This window comes from Hylobates moloch, unplaced genomic scaffold (assembly GCF_009828535.3).
Source record: "Hylobates moloch isolate HMO894 unplaced genomic scaffold, HMol_V3 SCAFFOLD_17, whole genome shotgun sequence".
Taxonomy (NCBI): domain Eukaryota; kingdom Metazoa; phylum Chordata; class Mammalia; order Primates; family Hylobatidae; genus Hylobates; species Hylobates moloch.
In genome coordinates this window covers 51,629,757-51,649,509 of record NW_026652292.1, presented here as the reverse complement: position 1 = coordinate 51,649,509, position 19,753 = coordinate 51,629,757, and the positions used below count along the sequence as shown (strand labels likewise).

General features: G+C 40.1%; 1 protein-coding gene across 2 annotated transcripts; it reads left to right on the top strand.

Moving 5' to 3' along the window:
* Positions 1-101: 101 nt before the first annotated feature.
* Positions 102-18,534, top strand: LIAS (lipoic acid synthetase). 2 transcript variants are annotated; one of them, XM_032135218.2, is made up of 11 exons: positions 124-232; positions 1,866-2,038; positions 3,248-3,341; positions 4,582-4,662; positions 6,099-6,255; positions 6,338-6,395; positions 8,631-8,759; positions 11,000-11,145; positions 12,220-12,290; positions 14,049-14,160; positions 17,984-18,534. In XM_032135218.2, exons 1-11 carry the CDS (start codon positions 188-190, stop codon positions 18,034-18,036), a joined length of 1,119 nt encoding a protein of 372 aa, XP_031991109.1. In that variant the 5' UTR covers positions 124-187; the 3' UTR covers positions 18,037-18,534. The 2 variants fall into 2 exon arrangements, with proteins under 2 accessions (XP_031991110.1, XP_031991109.1); XM_032135219.2 differs by lacking the exons at positions 3,248-3,341; positions 6,099-6,255; positions 6,338-6,395 and having other exon boundaries at positions 102-232; positions 17,984-18,528.
* Positions 18,535-19,753: the final 1,219 nt, after the last annotated feature.

Genomic DNA, 19,753 nt, shown 5'->3' with positions numbered 1-19,753 from the left:
ACTTGTATCTCGTAAGGGGGGGGCCTGCGTATTGCGTCATGAGTGCGCGACGCACGTAAGGCTAAAGCAGCCAATCGTGGAGCAGCTTGGCTGCTTTGTCATAAACGGAGCTACGTATTTTCCACCTGTCCTTTACCGGGAGTTAGCGATCCCTCAACCCCTGCCCTGCGCTAGTGCTAAAGAGAAAATGTCTCTACGCTGCGGGGATGCAGCCCGCACCCTGGGGCCCCGGGTGAGCGGCGGGGCGAACGGGTTTGGGCGTGGGGTGGGGGGATTCTATTCCTTCAGAGCGCCCACGCCCAATAATAAAGGCCAGTGCATTTTCTGAACATTTACTTCTAGCCAACGGCAGTTTTAAACGTTTTTCGTGTAATCTCATGTAATTATCCCGCCAGCCCCATGATAAAGAGTCTCTGGCATCAGTTTGTTTGAAAGTCTCTCTGGGCCAGCACTGAGGACTTATTTTCTGCTTAGAGTGGTTTGTACCCTATATTTATGGAGCACTGCAGTGAGCACCCTACATAGCTATTCTGTCTTGGATTCTTACTGTGTGTGAGACACCACTCTAGCCGCAGAGAACACAAACCTGTCCTCTAGGCTTTAGCTGCAGACATTGAGAAGTGCAGTAGCAATCGTGCAGCACCCTAACAGGCACTCTGAGTTGTCGAAGGTTTTGAGTTACATGTGCAGACTCGTGGATTTTGTAGTATTTTGGCTATCTCATGCACGTTTGTGTTCAGATATAAAAGCCGAATACCATGATTTCTTATGTTCTTGACTGCCATGTTCAAACACAGAAACAGTGTAACCTAGAAAGTAAAAACGTTCATCCTGCACGGTGAAACCCCGTCTCTATTAAAAATAGAAAAATTAGCTGAGCGTGGTGGCGCGCGCCTGTAGTCCCAGCTACTCGGGAGGCTGAGGCAGGAGAATCGCTTGAATCCGCGAGGCGGAGGTTGCAGTGAGCCGAGATCGCGCAACTGCACTCCAACCTGGGCGACAGAGCGAGACTCCATCTCAAAAAAAAAAGAAAAAAAAAAGAAAGTGAAAACGTTAGGCTTGGTTTTCCCCCTTCCAGTTGTCTGAAACCAACTGGGCATTAATAACCTACGTTTCAACAATTATGCTTATTCAAAGCTCGAGAGATTTATTGCACACTTCACTTTAAACGCCCCTGATTCAAGTCAGGACCAGAACAGTTTTAAGCTGTGGCACCTTCTTCAGTTATTGCAGTTCAATCTTCTTGAAAGACAAACATCTAGTTCCTGGTAGGTGGAGTACATGAAAGTGTGATATATGTTAGATAGTTCCAGAGATTTTCGGGCCGGGCGCGGTGGCTCGCGCCGTAATCCCAGCACTTTGGGAGGCCAAGGCAGGTGGATCACCTGAGGTCAGGAGATAGAGACCATCCTGGCTCATATGGTGAAACCCTGTCTCTACTAAAAATACAAAGAAATCAGCCGGCCGTGGTGGCGGGTGCCTGTAGTCCCAGCTACTCAGGAGGCTGAGGCAGGAGAATGGCGTGAACCCGGGAGGTGGAGCTTGCAGTGAGCCAAGATTGCGCCACTGCACTCCAGCCGGGGCAACAGAGCAAGACTCTGTCTCAAAAAAAAAAAAAAAAAACAGATTTCCAAATCTGTTCTAAACTCAGTAGTAAACAGTCAACTCTTATTCTCTTTTAGGTTTGGTTCCTTCAGTCATCTTTTATATTATATTCTAATGCCTTAGAATACTAGAGCTCCTAGTTTGACATAATTTCTGAATCACTTTTTTGGCTTTACCCTTCCGTTTAGGTGTTATGATGGGTTAAAACTAAATTATTACGGACTCCACTAAATAAATGTCATAATTAACTCTTTCTTTAGGTATTTGGGAGATATTTTTGCCACCCAGTCAGACCGTTAAGTTCCTTGCCAGATAAAAAAAAGGAACTCTTACAGAATGGACCAGACCTTCAAGATTTTGTATCTGGTGATCTTGCAGACAGGAGCACCTGGGATGAATATAAAGGAAACCTAAAACGCCAGAAAGGAGAAAGGTAATTGAAAATTTGAGATAATTTTAACGTCCCATTCCTTTATTGTGCATTATTTTCAGATATAAACAAGCCCTAGAATCTGTTTTTAATATCAGACTTGTTAAATTTAGCTAAAAATCATTAGAAAGCTGTGATAACAGAACTAGATAGAACAAGTAAGCTGATGAAATTTTTGGAATCTTTCTATTTTCTCTTGCCCTTACTATGTTACACTGCCATCTCCCCATTTTCTACCCAGCATCCAGCTTCTTCAGAGTAAAGATTACTGCCTTGCTACTAGTCTGTTAGATCTGGGTTAGTAGGTGTTGATGATCTAACTTGTGCTTCTCCTAGTCAATTTACATGTGACCTATGGATACCTTGCCTTACTTTAAAAGAATGATGGAATTTTATGTAGAAGGTAGATTGAGTTGAGATATCACAAGTGGATGGAAGTCATGGAGAACCAAGGATACACAGTCTCCACTCCAAATTTGAGATCCTTTTTCCATTTAGTAACCACTATAAAATCTAGAATGTAGAGCAGACAGTGCACAGTTGTGATCTTTCCTCAGTCTAAACAAGTAGAGTACTTTTTGGCAGTATCATTCATGAGGGATGAGATATTCGAAAACTTACTCATTCTCTTATTAGAATAGTGTAACTCTGCCTTTGCAAAAAAGGTAGACGTGAGTATAGCACCCTGTTACACTCCATTATTGGTGTTTTCTTTTTTGTTGTTCGTTTTTGAGACAGTCTTGCTCTGTCGCCCAGGTTGGAGTGCAGTGGCGCGATCTTGGCTCACCGCAACCCCCGCCTCCCGGGTTCAAGGGATTCTTCTGCCTCAGCCTCCCAAGTAGCTGGGACTACAGGCGCCTGCCACCATGCCCGGCTAATTTTTGTATTTTTAGTAGAGACAGGGCTTCACGATATTGGCCAAGCTAGTCTCGAACTCCTGACCTTGTGATCCGCCCACCTCAGCCTCCCAAAGTGCTGGGATTACAGGCGTGAGCCACCACACCCAGCCATTATTGGTGTTTTCTAAAGTGGTTTGAGCAAGGCTAAATTTGATTCTGTGTTCTTACTCCTATGACAGAAATTATAAGAGTTATTCTAAGGTTATAGAAAAAAATTATTAACTAGGAATTGTAATAGAAGAAATTAACTTCAAAGCTGTGTAATTATTGGCAGCGTATTTGTTAATAGATAGTTATGTTTGGCTTTCCTTAGGTTAAGACTACCTCCATGGCTAAAGACAGAGATTCCCATGGGGAAGAATTACAATAAACTGAAAAGTACTTTGCGGAATTTAAATCTCCATACAGTAAGTTGTCAAAGTGTAAACTATCCCTCTTAACCAAAAGCCGTGTTTCTACATTTATATAACTTAAAGATTATTGATAAATATATAAATAATAGCAAAGAAAGTAAACATGTTAAGTGATACATTACTACCAGAAATGGAAATATATTTAGAATCATTTTTCCGGCAAACAGAGATTTTTTGCCCTACAAGTTTGGAAACAAGGCTTTGTTTGTTTTATATTGCAGATTAGATACGTGATTCGTTGGAAAGAATATAAAATTAAATGTGAAGCTATGTCACATATGCAATGCCATATATAAACCATACTCCTTTAACTCTTCAGTATATATTCTTTCAGACTTTTTTATTTGCACATATGAAGTATATACATTCGTAAAGTTTTTAATTTAAAAATTGGATTTTGGCCGGGTGCGGTGGCTCACACCTATAATTCCAGTACTTCGGAAGCCGAGGCAGGAGGATCACCTGAGGTCAGGAGTTCAAGACCAGCCTGGCCAACATGGTGAAACCCCGTCTCTACTAAAAATACAAAAAAAATTAGCTGGGCGTGGTGGCGTGAGCCTGTAGTCCCAGCTACTCGGAAGGCTGAGGCTGGAGAATCACTTGAGCTTGAGAGGTGGAGACTGCAGTGAGCTGAGATGGCACCACTGCACTCCAGCCTGGATTACAGAGTGAGACTCCATCTTAAAAAAAATAAAAATTCAAGTCTGTCCATTCTTACATAATTATGTAAGGGAGTACACGTCTATAGGACATGCTCACTGCACTCTAATCTTAATATAGAGTTTGGCAGTTTAACAGCCCTTTTTTTTTTTTTTTTTTTTTTTTGAAGACAGGGCATTGCTCTGTTGTCCATGCTGGAGTGCTATGGCATAATTGCCTTGACCTCCCAGGCTCAAGTGATCCTCCCTCCTCAGCCTTCTGAGTAGCTGGGAGTATAGGTGCACATTACCACGCCTGACTAACTTTTTGATTTTTTGTAGAGGCGGGATTTCACTATGTTGCCCAGACTGGTTCCAGGTTCCTGAGCTCAAGCAGTCCTCCTGCCTCAGCTTCCCAAAGTGCTGGAATTACAGGCATGAGCCAGCGCATGGTCTTAACAGCATTTTTGAATAGTGAATGTCTTCAAAAATATGTTGTAAACAATGAGCAGTTTAAAATGTCTAATCACAGTCACCAATTGTTTAGGTGGTGGATATTGTCAACCTAATGGTGTTCCATTTCATTTTGCATACAGGTATGTGAGGAAGCTCGATGTCCCAATATTGGAGAGTGTTGGGGAGGTGGAGAATATGCCACTGCCACAGCCACAATCATGGTAGGGCCAGCCTCAACCTCTACGGCTTTAGTCTAGAAACTGAAAGGGACTGTTTTGTGTCTTCCTCCTAAAAATGTGCATTATGACTCTCTGGTCAGATTTTTCATTACATTTGCATTTATGAAAAATATTAAGAAAAAACCTGATGGAATAATCCAACCTGTTGTGATCTCACCCTTCTCTGAATAAATCTATTATTGGTTCTTTCATTTATGTGATAGTTAATCACATGCTGCCTTGAGATACCTCTCCTATCAATGTTTGAAAACATTATTCATGATTGCTTAGCTTTTTGTGTTTTTCTGTTTAATATATTCAACAAGAAGGAGCTGTGCTTTCTGTTTTCACATCCATAGAGACCTGCACATTGATCTGTCACATATTTTATGTCTTTTAAAATCATCTTTTTTTATTATTGAGTAGATATAAAAGTATCTTCATAGGCCGGGTGCAGTGGCTCATGCCTGTAATCTCAGAATTTTGGGAGGCCGAGGCAGGCAGATCATTTGAACCCAGGAGTTCGAGACCAGCGGGGCAACATGGTAAAACTTTGTCCATACAAAAAAAAAGTTTTTAAAAATTAGCTGGGCATGGTGGCACTTGTCTGTATACCCAACTTCTGAGGAGGCTGAGGTGGGAGGATCACTTGAGCCCAACAGGTCGAGGCTGCAGTAAGACATGATCATGCCACTGCATCCCAGCTTAGACTACAGAGCAAGACCCTGTTTCGAAAAAAATAAAAAACTATCTTACAAACTGTGTAAGTTATAAAGAATAACACAACAGACACCCTCATACCTCCAGTTTGAGATTAAAACGTTAGCATTATCTTTGAATACCCCTCTGTATCCCCTAAACTGTATATTAGAATCCCATTTTTCAGTTGTGTTTCTATTTTGTTTTAAGAAATGGGGGTCTCACTCTGTCACCCAGGCTGAAGTGCAGTGACACAGTCATAGCTCACTGCAGCCTCGAACTCCTAGGCTCAAGTACTCCTCCTATCTCAGCCTCCCTAAATACCTGAGGCTACAGGTACATGCCACTGCACCCAGCTAATTTTTAGAGACAGGGTCACACTGTGTTGCCCATGCTGGTCTCACTCTTAACAATCCTCTCACCTCAGCCTCCAGAGTAGCTGGGATTATAGGAGCAAACCACTGCACCCTGCTTTGTTTTTAAATTTAAATTTTGTGTCCTTTCCTGATCCCATCCCATTTTCCCTGAACACTATTCTTATTGCTGAGTTTATTATTTCCCTTTCTTTTTAGTTTTATCACATATATTTGTGCTGCTTGACTATCATTTAGTTTTGAATGTTTCAAATTTCTTATAAACAGAACCAAACTGTATGCATTCTTTGCAACTTGCTTTATTCTCTCAACATTATGTCCTTAAGGGTCATCTATTTCATTTAAATTGTAACATTTCTATTCTAGTTGATGGGTGACACATGTACAAGAGGTTGCAGATTTTGTTCTGTTAAGACTGCAAGAAAACCTCCTCCACTGGATGCCAGTGAGCCCTACAATACTGCAAAGGCAATTGCAGAATGGGGTCTGGATTATGTCGTCCTGACATCTGTGGATCGAGATGGTTAGTGTGTCATCATGGCCTCTACCAGAAATTGGCTCTAAGTGGTGACATCATCTTGAGCAGTGGATTCTTTTGTTTCTAGATATGCCTGATGGGGGAGCTGAACACATTGCAAAGACTGTATCATATTTAAAGGAAAGGTACTTATTTTTGTTTGTGTAATTTAAGGACCTTTTTGGACCCATATGAGTTCAGTTTAAGTTCATTACCTTGAAGCAGGGATTATTCACTATTTGGAGAGTTTCATAGTTTTCTGATAATTCACTGGAACTTATGTATACATTTCTTTGGAAAAAGCATATTTGTATGTACAGATACATATTTGCAGAGAATTTTAGGGGCTCAGTGACATGAACTTACCCATAGACCTTTAGCCCATAGAATCTCTCCCTCATATTAGAGCATTAGTCTAAACTTTGAATGATTTTCTTTAAAAAGTATAAACCTGGTTTTCTTAGTAATGATTTTTTTTTTTTTTTTTGAGACGGAGTCTTGCTCTTTTGCCCAGGCTAGAGTGCATGGCACCATCTCACTGCAACCTCTGCCTCCCAGTTCAAGCATTTATCCTGCCTCAGCCTCCTGAGTAGCTGGGATTACAGGCCTGCGCCACCACACTCAGCTAATTTTTGTACTTTTAGTAGAGATAGGGTTTGACCATGTTGGCCAGGATGGTCTCAAACTCCTGACCTCAATTGATCCACCCACCTGAGCCTACCAAAGTACGGGATTACAGGCCTGAGCCATCGCGCCCAGCCTGTTTTTTTTGTTTTGTTTTGTTTTTTTGTTTTTTCTTTTAAGAGACAGTCTTGCTTTGTCATCTAGGCTGGAGTGCAGTGGCCTGATGATCATAGCTCACTGCAGCCTCAAACTTCTGGGCTCAAGCAATCCTTCTGCCTCAGCCTCCCAAGTAGCTGGAACTACAGGTACACACTACCACGCTTGGCTAATGTTTTTACATTTTTTTTTAGAGACAGAATCTTGCTACGTTCCCCGGGCTGGTCTCAAACTCCTGACCTCAACCAATACTCTTGCCTTGCCCTCCCAAAGTGCTGGGATTATTCTAATTTTCTACAACTCAGTACTAGTTTGGCACCTAAGCACACTTAGTAAATTTTTTAAATGATTCCCTAGTATTTTCTATTTACTATAGTTCATTTTTGAAAAATCTGTTTGCAACCCACTAGGTTTATTTTACCAGCTTCAATGGGTCTCAGCTTGCAGTTTTAAAAAGCAATAGAACCAAGCACAGTGGTTCACGCCTGTAGTTCTAGCACTTTGGGAGGCCAAAGCAGGAAGATTGCTTGAGGCCAGGTGTTCAAGACCAGCCTGGGCAACATAGGGAGATGCTGTCTCTACAAAAAATAAATTAAAAAATAGCTGGATGTGGTAGCATGCACCCATAGCCCTACCTGCTTGGGAGGCTGAGGCAGAAGGACTGCGTGAGCCCAGGAGTTCAAAGTTACAGTGAGCTATGATGCACTGGGCAACAGAGCAAGACCCACAAATAATGAACGTCTTTTTTTCTTTTGTTTTAAAATAATATCATACTGCAAATTTCATACTGTTTTTATTTAAAAAAAAAACAATTATAGGATATGTTCTTTGAACATCTCTTATATTCATGATAAGGGTGTACATGTGGTCTTTTCTACATCTGTTCTTTCAGGGAACAACTCCAGACACTTTGCCAGTGAGTTTGTGAAAAAATTTGTCAGCTCTTTCAGTCATTTTTGCTGGTGTCAAAGGGAACAGCTCTGTGACCCAGTTCACATTATAGTGCTTGGATGAATAGATATAGCCGCAATATAAATAGGAAGATTAATGTTTAGCTCGTACTTCGTTTAACAAAGCTCATGACTCAGCAACCCAGAAAATAGTTTTTAAAACCCATAGCACTTGTGAAATATTTGCCTAGAGGAAGGGAGGAGAGCATGATTTGATGACTTTTTAAAGAAATCAAAATTAAAGCAATCAAATAATACTCACATTTATATAAGAAATATTTCAATTTACTTTCCAATGAGTAAAGTTTTATATTTAATGTTTTAATATTTCATATTTTAGTTTCTTACAATCATTTATGTTTTCTAAAACCTACTCAAATTAGGTTTAAAAGTCTACTATATATAATTTGAAATTTTATTCAATTTGCCTGCAGGTGTGTTTTAACCACTGTGTACATAGTATTTAATGGTCTGCTTTTTTTTTTTTTATAATGGTTCATGTATGAACATCTGTATGTTCATACTTTTCTTGACAAAGTTCTAAAGGTTACTGTGTTGAAAGATACTGAATGATTACTGATAATTTCTATTTTGAGGAACAGGTATATCAGTTCTTTCTCTCTGTTTGATAATTCTCTCTTTTCCCCTTAGGAATCCAAAAATCCTTGTGGAATGTCTTACTCCTGATTTTCGAGGTGATCTCAAAGCAATAGAAAAAGTTGCTCTTTCAGGATTAGATGTGTATGCACATAATGTAGAAACAGTCCCGGAATTACAGAGGTGAATACATGTACAAAGTAATGTTGGGAAGTTAGGCGGGTCAAAATATGCCATATATTCTTACCTTTTCCAGGGGTGAACTTTGCCATTGACTTTTACAAAGTGAACTCTATTCTTTTTTGTTTTTTAGGCAAACTCAATCTATGTCTGTTACATAAAAATCAGAAAATATCACCAACAAAAACAGCATAAATATCACCCAAAATAGTATTTCCACCCAGCAATATCAGTTACTAACACCTTAGTGTTTACATTATAAACACTATATTTATACTACATAGTTGTATTTTTATATTTATAATATACTTAATTTTTATATTATAAACATTAAGATGTTAGTAACTCATATTAGTAACAGTTACTGTGTGTGTTTTAATACCCACAAATAATGAACATCTTTTTTTCTTTTGTTTTAAAATAATATCGTACTGCAAATTTCAGTGAGTTGTTTGTTTCCCCCTCCCCACAAAAAAGTTTTCAAAGGAGGGAAAAAATTACACTAGAGCAATTGCTTTGGTTGTAATTCTAAAGAAAAGACTTCAAAAATATATTTGGCTGGACGCTGTGGCTCACGCCTGTAATCCCAACACTTTGGGAGGCAGAGGCAGGCAGATCACCTGAGGTTGGGAGTTCGAGACCAGCCTGACCAACATGGAGAAACCCCGTCTCTACTAAAAATACAAGATAGCCAGGCGTGGTGGCACATGCCTGTAATCCCAGCTACTCGGTAGGCTGAAGCAGGAGAAGAATCACTTGAACTCGGGAGGCGGAGGTTGCAGTGATCCACTTGGCAAAAACTAAATCACTAGAAAAAAAAAGAAAGGAAAAAAAAATATATATATATATATATATATACATATATTTATATATAGCACTTTGGGAGGCCGAGGCAGGCGGATTACCTGAGTTCGGGAGTTCAAGACCAGTCTGGCCAACATGATGAAACCCCATCTCTACTAAATATACAAAAAATTAGCCAGGTGCAGACCTGTAATTCCAGCTACTCTGGAGGCTGAGGCAGGAGAATTGCTTGAACCCAGGAGGCGAAGTTTGCGGTGAGCCGAGATAGCGCCACTGCACTCCAGCCTGGGTGACAGAGCGAAACTTTGTCTCAAAAAAAAAAAAAAACTCATTCAGATGTACTTTTTAAAAAAAGTAGACACTGTGCTTTCTTACTCCTAATAATTTCAGTAATTAAGAATAATTATTGGCAAGTAACACTGATGTAAGAAAAAAGTAAGGATTGTTATCCACATCCATTCAAATTTTAGAAAAATGAACATTTTAAGCTTCGGGCAAGAGTAATACAATTTTTTTCTTTAATTTTAGCATTTAGCAGTGATTTTATTAGCTTCTACATATGATCTGTGTTATAGAGCCTGAAAGAAGTTACAGTAAACCACCGTTTTCACTAAATCATAAACAGTAGAGACCATAACTTAATTTCAGTGGAGAAATTCTGTTAAAAAGTGATTTCTATAATGTCAGCTTCACAGTTATTTTAAAATTAATAAATTTGTTTCTTCTCTTTCCTGTTAACTAGTCTCTAATGAAAAACAATTACAGAAAATAAAGCTGCATTAGAATTGAAATGAAATCCAGTTTAACATCAGAAGCTTTCTGGCCTTTTGGCTTAAAGGATAAGTCATTTAAGCCATGGTGGTTTGGCCATTGTTGAAGTCTAGGACACAGCCTGTTCCAACCTCATCATGATACCACCACCAGTGGGTGCCAGTTTCCCTGGTTTCACTTAAAAACATGATCCTTTCCAGTGAAAATTCCAGAATCATGCATTTCTTTACCTAAGAGGTGGCAGTGTTGTATACTCACCAGCAGAGGGCAGCTTAGTCTTCAGAAAAGAAATGAACATGAAAGTTTCAACCCTCTGACGTGGGTTCGGCTTATTTTTTTCTTTGTTCAGTATGGAGACTCTCTTCTGCTTTTTTTCCTTTCTCTTCTGATTTTTCGCTTCAGAATTCTGGTTTCTCAGTGCATAAAGTGAAATAATTTCTTCCATTCTACTTTTCTTTGCCCCAGGCTTGAGACAGAACTAGGGAGCCCAGTGAGGCCTTTTCTTTCCTAAATTAACAGTTAGGCATTTGTGCATAAATGCTACCTTTGAACTATGTGATTTAAGATAATGTGCAGAATGTACTTCTCTGGTCTTTCAGGTTGCTTGCATAACTATGTACTTGGTTGAACTTGTAATTCTTGTTGACAACAGTCCTGCTGTTTTCCAGTAAGGTTCGTGATCCTCGGGCCAATTTTGATCAGTCCCTACGTGTATTGAAACATGCCAAGAAGGTTCAGCCCGATGTTATTTCTAAAACATCTATAATGTTGGGTTTAGGCGAGAATGATGAGCAAGTATATGCAACAATGAAAGGTAAAGAAATTGAAAAATGAAAAATCTTTCCCATGTAATTTGAGTAATAGCAGGAACCTACTCACTTTGAAGGCCCTTCTAAGAACAAAGAAAAGTATATGGTTATAAATGGCAGCATAAAAAGGAAACCAACTTGCACATGCACCCTTAAATCTAAAATACAAGTTAAAAAAAAAAAAGCGAAGGAAATAAATTTTCTTGGAATTTCATAGAGTGATATGCATGACGCTCAGGATACAAAATTTATATCCCATTTTATTCCGCATCCTTGCATCCACTGAAAGCATGATTTCATCCACTTTTCTCATTCTATCATTGAACACTTTTGGAGAGGCAGCCAGGTACCAGGCACTGACAGTTCACAGATCAATGAGACTAATCCAGGCCTCTGAGAAAGAGCTTACTTGTAGCATTGTCACATAACATGGTGTGCTTTGGACTTTGCTGAACCTTAGTCCCGTAAGTCCGTTTGCTTTGTGATTCTTGGGCTTTTTAAACTTTGGAATTTAAAAGTTTTAATTTTAGCTGAGGACCCTTGGACTACTTGTAGTTATTTAGTGGTTCAAAGAGTAATAAGTTCATATAGTAATCAAGACCTGCTGTTTACCACATTGCACACAGTTTATTAGAAAGATTCTGATATGTCATAGTTTAAATCACAGCCCCCATAGCATATCTTGTGCATTTAGTAAAAGCCTAATGCAACATATTTGCACTATAATATAGGTGCATTAAGGTTTTTGCATATACCATTTCCCATACCTTTTCTGCCAAACAGACTCCTACTCTAAAACACCCTCCACTACTATTTTAGCATTGATTCCGTAGTATTAGAAGTATTTATCCTTGTATCTATCAGCCCTACATGACTGTCTTAATTATTATTGTTTTCAGTCCTTACCACAGTCCCTGGCACATAATACTTTTGAATGAATAGATGTTGTCTTATTTTCCAACATGAAGATTATGGACTGTCATAAAGTTCACACCGCTTTTAAATATTCCTTAGGAAAATTACGCTTAGAACTACAATTAAAGTATTTGCTAATGTAATTTGTGATTTTCTTCCTACAGCACTTCGTGAGGCAGACGTAGACTGCTTGACTTTAGGACAATATATGCAGCCAACAAGGCGTCACCTTAAGGTACACGTATCTTGATTTGCTGGGTTTTTTTTTTTTTTTTTTTTTTAAGATGGAGTTTTGCCCTTCTCGCTCAAGCTGGAGTGTAGTGGCACGATCTCAGCTCACTGTAATCTCTGCCTCCTGGGTTCAGGTGATTCTCCTGCCTCACCCTCCTGAGTAGCTGCGACTACAGGCGGGTGCCACTACATCCGGCTAAAATATATATATATATATATAATTTTTTTTTTTTCTTGACACAGAGTCTCACTCTGTCACCCAGGCTAGAGTGCAGCGGTGCAATCTCGGCTCACTACAACCTCCACCTCCCGGGTTCAAACGATTTTCATGCCTCAGCCTCCTGAGTAGCTGGGATTACAGGCACACACTACCACACCCGACTAATTTTTTTGTATTTTTAGAGACAAGATTTTGCCGTGTTGCCCAGGCTGGTCTCGAACTCCTGAGCTCAGGCAATCCACCTGCTTCGGCCTCCCAAAGTGCTAGGATTACAGGCGTGAGCCACTGCACCCGGCCAATTTTTTATATTTTTAATAGAGTTGGGGTTTCATCATTTTGGCCAGGCTAGTCTCGAATTCCTGACCTTAGGTGATCCGCCCGCCTCAGCCTTCCAAAGTGCTGGGATTACAGGTGTGAGCCACTGCTCCCAGCCCATGTATAGCTTTTGACTCCCAAAAAAACATAACTACTAATAGCCTTCTGTTGACCGGAAGCCTTACCAATAACAACAGTTAATTAACACACATTTTGTATGTTACATGTACTTTTATATATATGTATGTGTGTGTGTATATCTGTATATATACACACATATATACACACACACACATATATATACACATCTTATTCTTACAGTAAAGTCAGCTAGAGAAAAAATCTTTTTAAGAAAATCATAAGGAAAATATATTTACTAGTCATTAAGTGGAAGTGGACCATCATAAAGGTCTTCATCCTCATCATCTTCATGTAGATGAGGAGGAGGGAGAAGAAGAGGAGTTAGTCATGCTGTCTCAGGGGTGGCAGAAATGGAAGAAAATCTTTGTTACCATGTTGTTCAAGGCTCAGCTGTATACTTACAAGTCCCAGTTTTCATTTTATTATCTACATAAATCAGCTACATTTGCACATATTTGCTGCCTCCCCCATTCTCTCCACAAATTTCACAACTCAAGTGAACCTAGAGAAAAATAATTTAAAAGTTGGGAAATGGCACTCATTTACACTTGGTTATTGTGTAACTTGTTTTTGTTATGTTAGAGCCAGAGGCGAAGTAAGAATGGGAAACCATTCTTTCTATTTCTATCATGGACATCTATCCATTCATTCAAGAAGCTTGTGTTGAGCAGTGACCATGTGCCAGTCACAGTGCTAAGCAGAAGATACAAGTTGAGTAAGACAGTCTTGTCCTCAAGAATTGGATAGGCATGAGTAATTCTTGAATTTAGCTGTTAACGAAGGAAAAATATAGATAAATAATATCTGTAGATATTATCTCTTCTTTCTCTGTCCTTTGGAATAGCCAGTGTAGCACAAAATTGATATGCTTCCCTGTCTCTGTAATTCCCTGTATTTACATCCCAATAGAGTGGCCAGAAAGTAACCAGTAAACACGTAGTCAGGGAGGAGGGAGAGGACAAAAGCCTGGGGGTGGGGGCAAGATAAATTATGCAGTGAAGAGCATTCTGCACACATGGGTATAGACTTTCTGCAGAATCAAAGTGGAATTCTAAAATCTGATCAGAAGTAATTATTTAAATCTAGGTTGAAGAATATATTACTCCTGAAAAATTCAAATACTGGGAAAAAGTAGGAAATGAACTTGGATTTCATTATACTGCAAGTGGCCCTTTGGTGCGTTCTTCATATAAAGCAGGTAAGTTAGATTGTGGGGCATGGTTTTATTTAGGCCATTAACTTTCCACATTAAGTTCTACCACCAATCACTAAAACTCCTGACAAATTCTGATACCTTTGGTGGTCTTGGTAGAGGGCGTAGTTTTTTTTCTGGAACATTCTTAGGAGCTTTGCTCCATGGGGATCATATTAAGAAAAGTTTCTCTTAATCTTTTGTTTCTTAAACAAATTCAGCCCCCTGCTTTGTAACTCAGCTACTATAGTAAAAGCAGAAACAATTAGTTTATTAATTTTTTCCATGTGTAGATTTCAGTAGTAGGTTATTCAGAAATGATAGAGCATGTCGAGCATCTAATAGGGTTTTCTGAGAAATACATATTTATTTGGAAATGATACCAGCTGCATCTCCAGACTACCAGTTTCAATCAGTTTAAGCACTGAAAAGTATCTATTTGATAGCATTGCTTGCATCATTAAATTTCTTTGTATTTTTCCCCCAGAGGCAACAGAAAAATATCCATAAGATTATTTTTCTCTGTAGAAACGTTTAGTGGTTTTACTAGCTACAAGGCAAATTTTTTTTACCTTTGGAATTTCAGCTCTTAATCAATAGCTTGAATTGATTTATGAAAATAAAATAATTTTCCAAGGGATAAAAAGTCATGTGATAATGATTGTCAGAGGATCCATAAAAACATATCTGAAGACTGAATTTAATCTAGAAAGTGTTTATGATGTCCCTGTCAGTTGGACTTAACAATTATAATGATTAAGAATAAATAGGCTGGCCAGGTGGGGTGGCTCACACCTGTAATCCCAGCACTTTGGGAGTCCGAGGCGGGCAGATCACGAGGTCAGGAGATCGAGACCATCCTGGCTAACACAGTGAAACCCTCTCCACTAAAAATACAAAAAAATTAGTTGGGCATGGTGGCGGGCGCCTATAGTCCCAGCTACTCGGGAGGCTGAGGCAGGAGAATAGCATGAACCCGGGAGGTGGAGCTTGCAGTGAGCCGAGATTGTGCCACTGCACTCCAGCCTGGGCAACAGAGCAAGACTCTGTCTCCAAAAAAAAAAAAAAGAATAAATAGGCCAGGCAAGGTGGCTCATGCCTATATTCCCAGCACTTTGGAAGGCAAGAGGATTACTTGAGCCCAGGAGTTCAAGGATGCAGTGAGCTATGATCGTGTCACTACAACTCCAGCCTGGGCGACAGAGCAAGACACTATGTCTCAAAAATAAAATAAAAAAAGAAACAGGCCAGGTGTGGTGGTGTGTGCCTATAGTCCCAACTTCTTGGGAGACTGAGGCAGGAGGATCGCATGGACCTAGGAGTTCAAATACAGCCTGAGCAACATTGTGAGATCTCATCTCTTTATTTTTTATTTTATTATTATTATTTTTTTTAGATTCAGTCTCTCTCCATCGCCTAGGCTGGAGTGCAGTGGCACAATCTTGACTCACTGTAACCTCTGCCTCTCAGGTTCATGCCATTCTCCTGCCTTAGCCTCCTGAGTAGCTGGGACTACAGGTGCCTGCCACCACGCCTGGCTAATTTTTTGTATTTTTAGTAGAGACGGGGTTTCACCGTGTTAGCCAGGATGGCCTCAATCTCCTGACCTAGTGATCCGCCCACCTCAGCCTCCCAAAGTGCTGGGATTACAGATGTGAGCCACCGCACCCGGCCGACCCTGTCTCTAAAAATAAACTAGGTATTAGCCAGGCATGGTGGCTAATGCCTGAAATCCCAACACTTTGGGAGGCCAAGGTGGGCGGATCACGAGGTCAAGAGATTGAGATCATCCTGGCCAACATGGTGAAACCCCATCTCTACTAAAAATACAAAAATTAGCTGGGCATGGTGGTGCACACCTGTAGTCCCAGCTACTCGGGAGGCTGAGGCAAGAGAATAGCTTGAACCTGGGAGGCGGAGGTTGCAGTGAGCCAAGATCCTGCCACTCCACTCCAGCTTGGCGAAAGAGCAAGACTCTGTCTCCAAAAGAAAAAATATATATACAAAAATTAGCCAGGCATGGTGGCGTGTGCTTGTAGTCCCAGCTACTTGGGAGGCTGAGGCAGGAGAATTGCTTGAACCTGAGAGACAGAGGTTGTGGTGAGCCGAGATCATGCCACTGCACTCCAGCCTGGGCAACAGAGCAAGACTCTGTCTCAAAAATAAATAAATAAATAAATAAACTAGGTAATTCTTTTTTAATCTAAAGGAATGATGTTTTAAATGAGTGCTTTATATACTGGGGTCTAAATCTTAAATATGTTTAAATTAGACAAATTCTATTTGAAAAAATTAATGCTCCAGTATTAGTAATATTCAGTATGTTCCTAGTTCCTATAAAGACATTTAAGGGGTGCAGTGGCTCACGCCTGTAATCCTAGCACTTTGGGAGGCCGAGGCGGATGGATCACTTGAGCCCAGGAGTTCAAGACCAGCCTGGGCAACATGGCAAAACCCCATCTCTACAAAAATACAAAGATTAGCTGGGTGGCTGATTTGCTGGGTGGTGGTGGGCACCTTTGGTTCTAGCTACCCAGGAGGCTGAGGTGGGAGGATCACCTGAGCCCAGGAGGTTGAGGCTGCAGTGAGCTGTGATCGTGCCACTGCACTCCAGCCTGGGTGACGGAATGAGACCCTGTCTCAAAAATAAATAAATAAATAAATAAAAATAGTAATTTAAAACATTTTAATGAACTAATGGCTCATCAAGTTTGAAAACCCAAGAATTTGATTCAGCACTGACTGACAGAATGTGGGGACTTTGAAAACCAGTAATTGTAAGTGATTTAGTCTTCAAGCAGCACTGCTGGCAAGCTAAAAATACATGTGAAGGATAGAACCATTATCAGCTTCTAGAATGGTTAGAGTAACATCCTTTGAAAGGAGTTTTTCTTTTGCTAAAGAAAAATTTCTAACATAAAAGGAAGTAAATTATGAACTTTCTGGCTTTCTAAATTACCAGGAAAAGATCAGATTCTGGTACATGATGAGCATTAGACTAAAATGAGGGATTAGGGTCTGGTAAAGTTGGTGCTACTCCCACGACATTTGGAGGAGGTATGGAGGAGCATGGATTACTTGGCTGAGTTATGAGCCTTGGGATTTGCAGAGACTATATGTAGATACACTCATCACAGTTCTACTCATATGTAAGATGGCAAAGAGAAGTTAATCAGACTCATAAAATCAGGCCTCTAGTGCTGCACTCTACCAATAAGCATTGAGTCATGCTGTAAGAGTGATAGACTAAATGGAACACTAATGGCCTAAAAAGAGAATGTGCCCTCTAAGCTGCTAACTTATTGCATAGGCACAACTCAGGCGGTGGGGAGAAAGCCCATTACAAATGAAGAGCTCTTGCTTCCCTAGAGGGGAATAAGCTAAAGAAATTCCATCAGATGTGTCTGCTCAACTGCAACGAGGTCTGTTTTATAAACATCAGATCCAGCCTAATAATGTAGCAAAATTGCTCTTGGAAATGAATTTTGCCAAGAGCAATACTTTGACAGTGATGAGGGAGAGATAGTGCACATAAAGTAGAATAAATGTGCAGACCCATGTATACAGTAGGGTCACCCTTTGTAATATTGGGTTGCTAGAAAGAATAATAGTAGGAGACTCTAGTCATTATTGCTGGGGAGAAGGGCCAAAGACATAGGGGATATTTAGGTTAGAAAAATATTGCCATTGAGGTTTGAGAAGAGAGAAGTGCCAATAAATACAAAAGTCTTCTTTAAAGGGGAAATACCAAAAATATAATTCTGAAACAGTTGTCTCACTGTTATTTACTTTAAATTGATATTAATGTGTTTTCCTTTTTCCTAAATAGGTGAATTTTTCCTGAAAAATCTAGTGGCTAAAAGAAAAACAAAAGCCCTCTAAAACTTCAACAAGACCTTCAAGATCAAAGAAATTTTTAAAATTGGATTCCAGTTAATAACAGAGGTGGTGCCAGAATGCCTGGACTGCAGTGGATGTACCCCACCTCTTTGCTTAAAAAAAAAAAAAAATGTCAATAGCCAGGCGTAGTGGCTCACGCCTGTAATCCCAGCACTTTAGGAGGCCAAGGCGGGTGGATCACCTGAGGTCAGGAGTTTGAGACCAGCCTGGCCAACATGGTGAAACCCTGTCTCCACTAAAAACACAAAAATTAGTCAGGTGTGATGGTGGGCCCCTGTAATCCCAGCTACTCGGGAGGCTAAAGCAGGAGAATTGCTTGAACCTGGGAGGGGGAGGTTGCAGTGAGCCAAGATCGCTCCATTGCCCTCCAGCCTGGGTGACAAGAGCAAAACTCCATCTCAGATAAAAAGGAAAAAAAAGTCAATAAACTGTACAAATTTAATTACAGTAATTCATTTGGCTTTTAGTGTATCTTCTTTGTCCCAATTAAACAGTTGCTTGCTGTGATGTAATCTTAAAATATCTTCGTAAGAATTTTCTTTTAACATAATTTTAAAATGCATTAAAAACTTCCAGAGAAGAGGCATGGTGGCTCACACCTATAATCCCAACATTTTGGGAGGCCAAGGCGGGCAGATCACTTGAACCCAGGAGTTCGAGACCAGCCTGGGCAACATGGTGAGACCCTATCTCTACAAAAAATTAGCCAGATGTGGTGGCACGTACCCGTAGTCCCAGCTACTCAGGCTGAGGTGAGAGGATCTCTTGAACCTGGAAAGCAGAGGTTGCAATGAGCTGAAGTGGTGCCACTGCTCTCCAGCCTGGGCACTACAACTGCTCTCCAGACCTGTCTCAAAAAAAAACCCAAAAACTTCAGAAGATTTTCCAATCCACTGTTAACATCATCATTACATTTCATTTATGAAAAATAAAAACTTCATTTATGTTACTGTGATGAAACAGTCAACATAGATTGAAACTCATCAGTTTACTTATGATTAGATTAGCATTTGTCCTTATAACATTGGAATAATTTAGAAAGGCTTAAGAGTGAATGTTGGCCAGATGTGGTGGCTCATGCCTGTAATTCCAGCACTCTGAGAGGCCGAGGTGGGCAGATCACCTGAGGTCGGGAGTTTGAGACCAGTCTGGCCAACCTGGTGAAACTCCATTGCTACTAAAAATTTAAAAATTAGCTAGGTGTGTTGGCAGGTGCCTGTAATCCCAGCTACTCGGGAGGCTGAGGCACGAGAATTACTTGAGCCTGTGAAGCAGAGACTGCAGTGAGGCGATATTGTGCCACTGCGCTCCAGCCTGGGCGACAGAGTGAGACTGTCTCCAAAAAAAAAAAAAAGTAAATGTTAATTTTTTACATTGGTGTAACTACTTCAGAACCTGCAAAATAGTTTTATGCTGATTACATTTAGTCCCTCTGAAAAAACCAAGGCCATAATGCTGCCTAAGACATGGAAATAGAACCTAGAAATATTAACCCTTATTTGTATGGTAGCTTGCTACATCCACATGCCCTATTCCTTTCATTTCTCACATTGTTGTATTATATGATGGTAAAGACCTGAGAAAGGAATTTCCTTCCAAAATACTAATAACTCAGATTCATCTTTTGACTGAATCCTGCCTTTCTACTTTTTCTGCATATCTAAAAGGACACTTTTAGATGGCCATGTTGTAAAATATG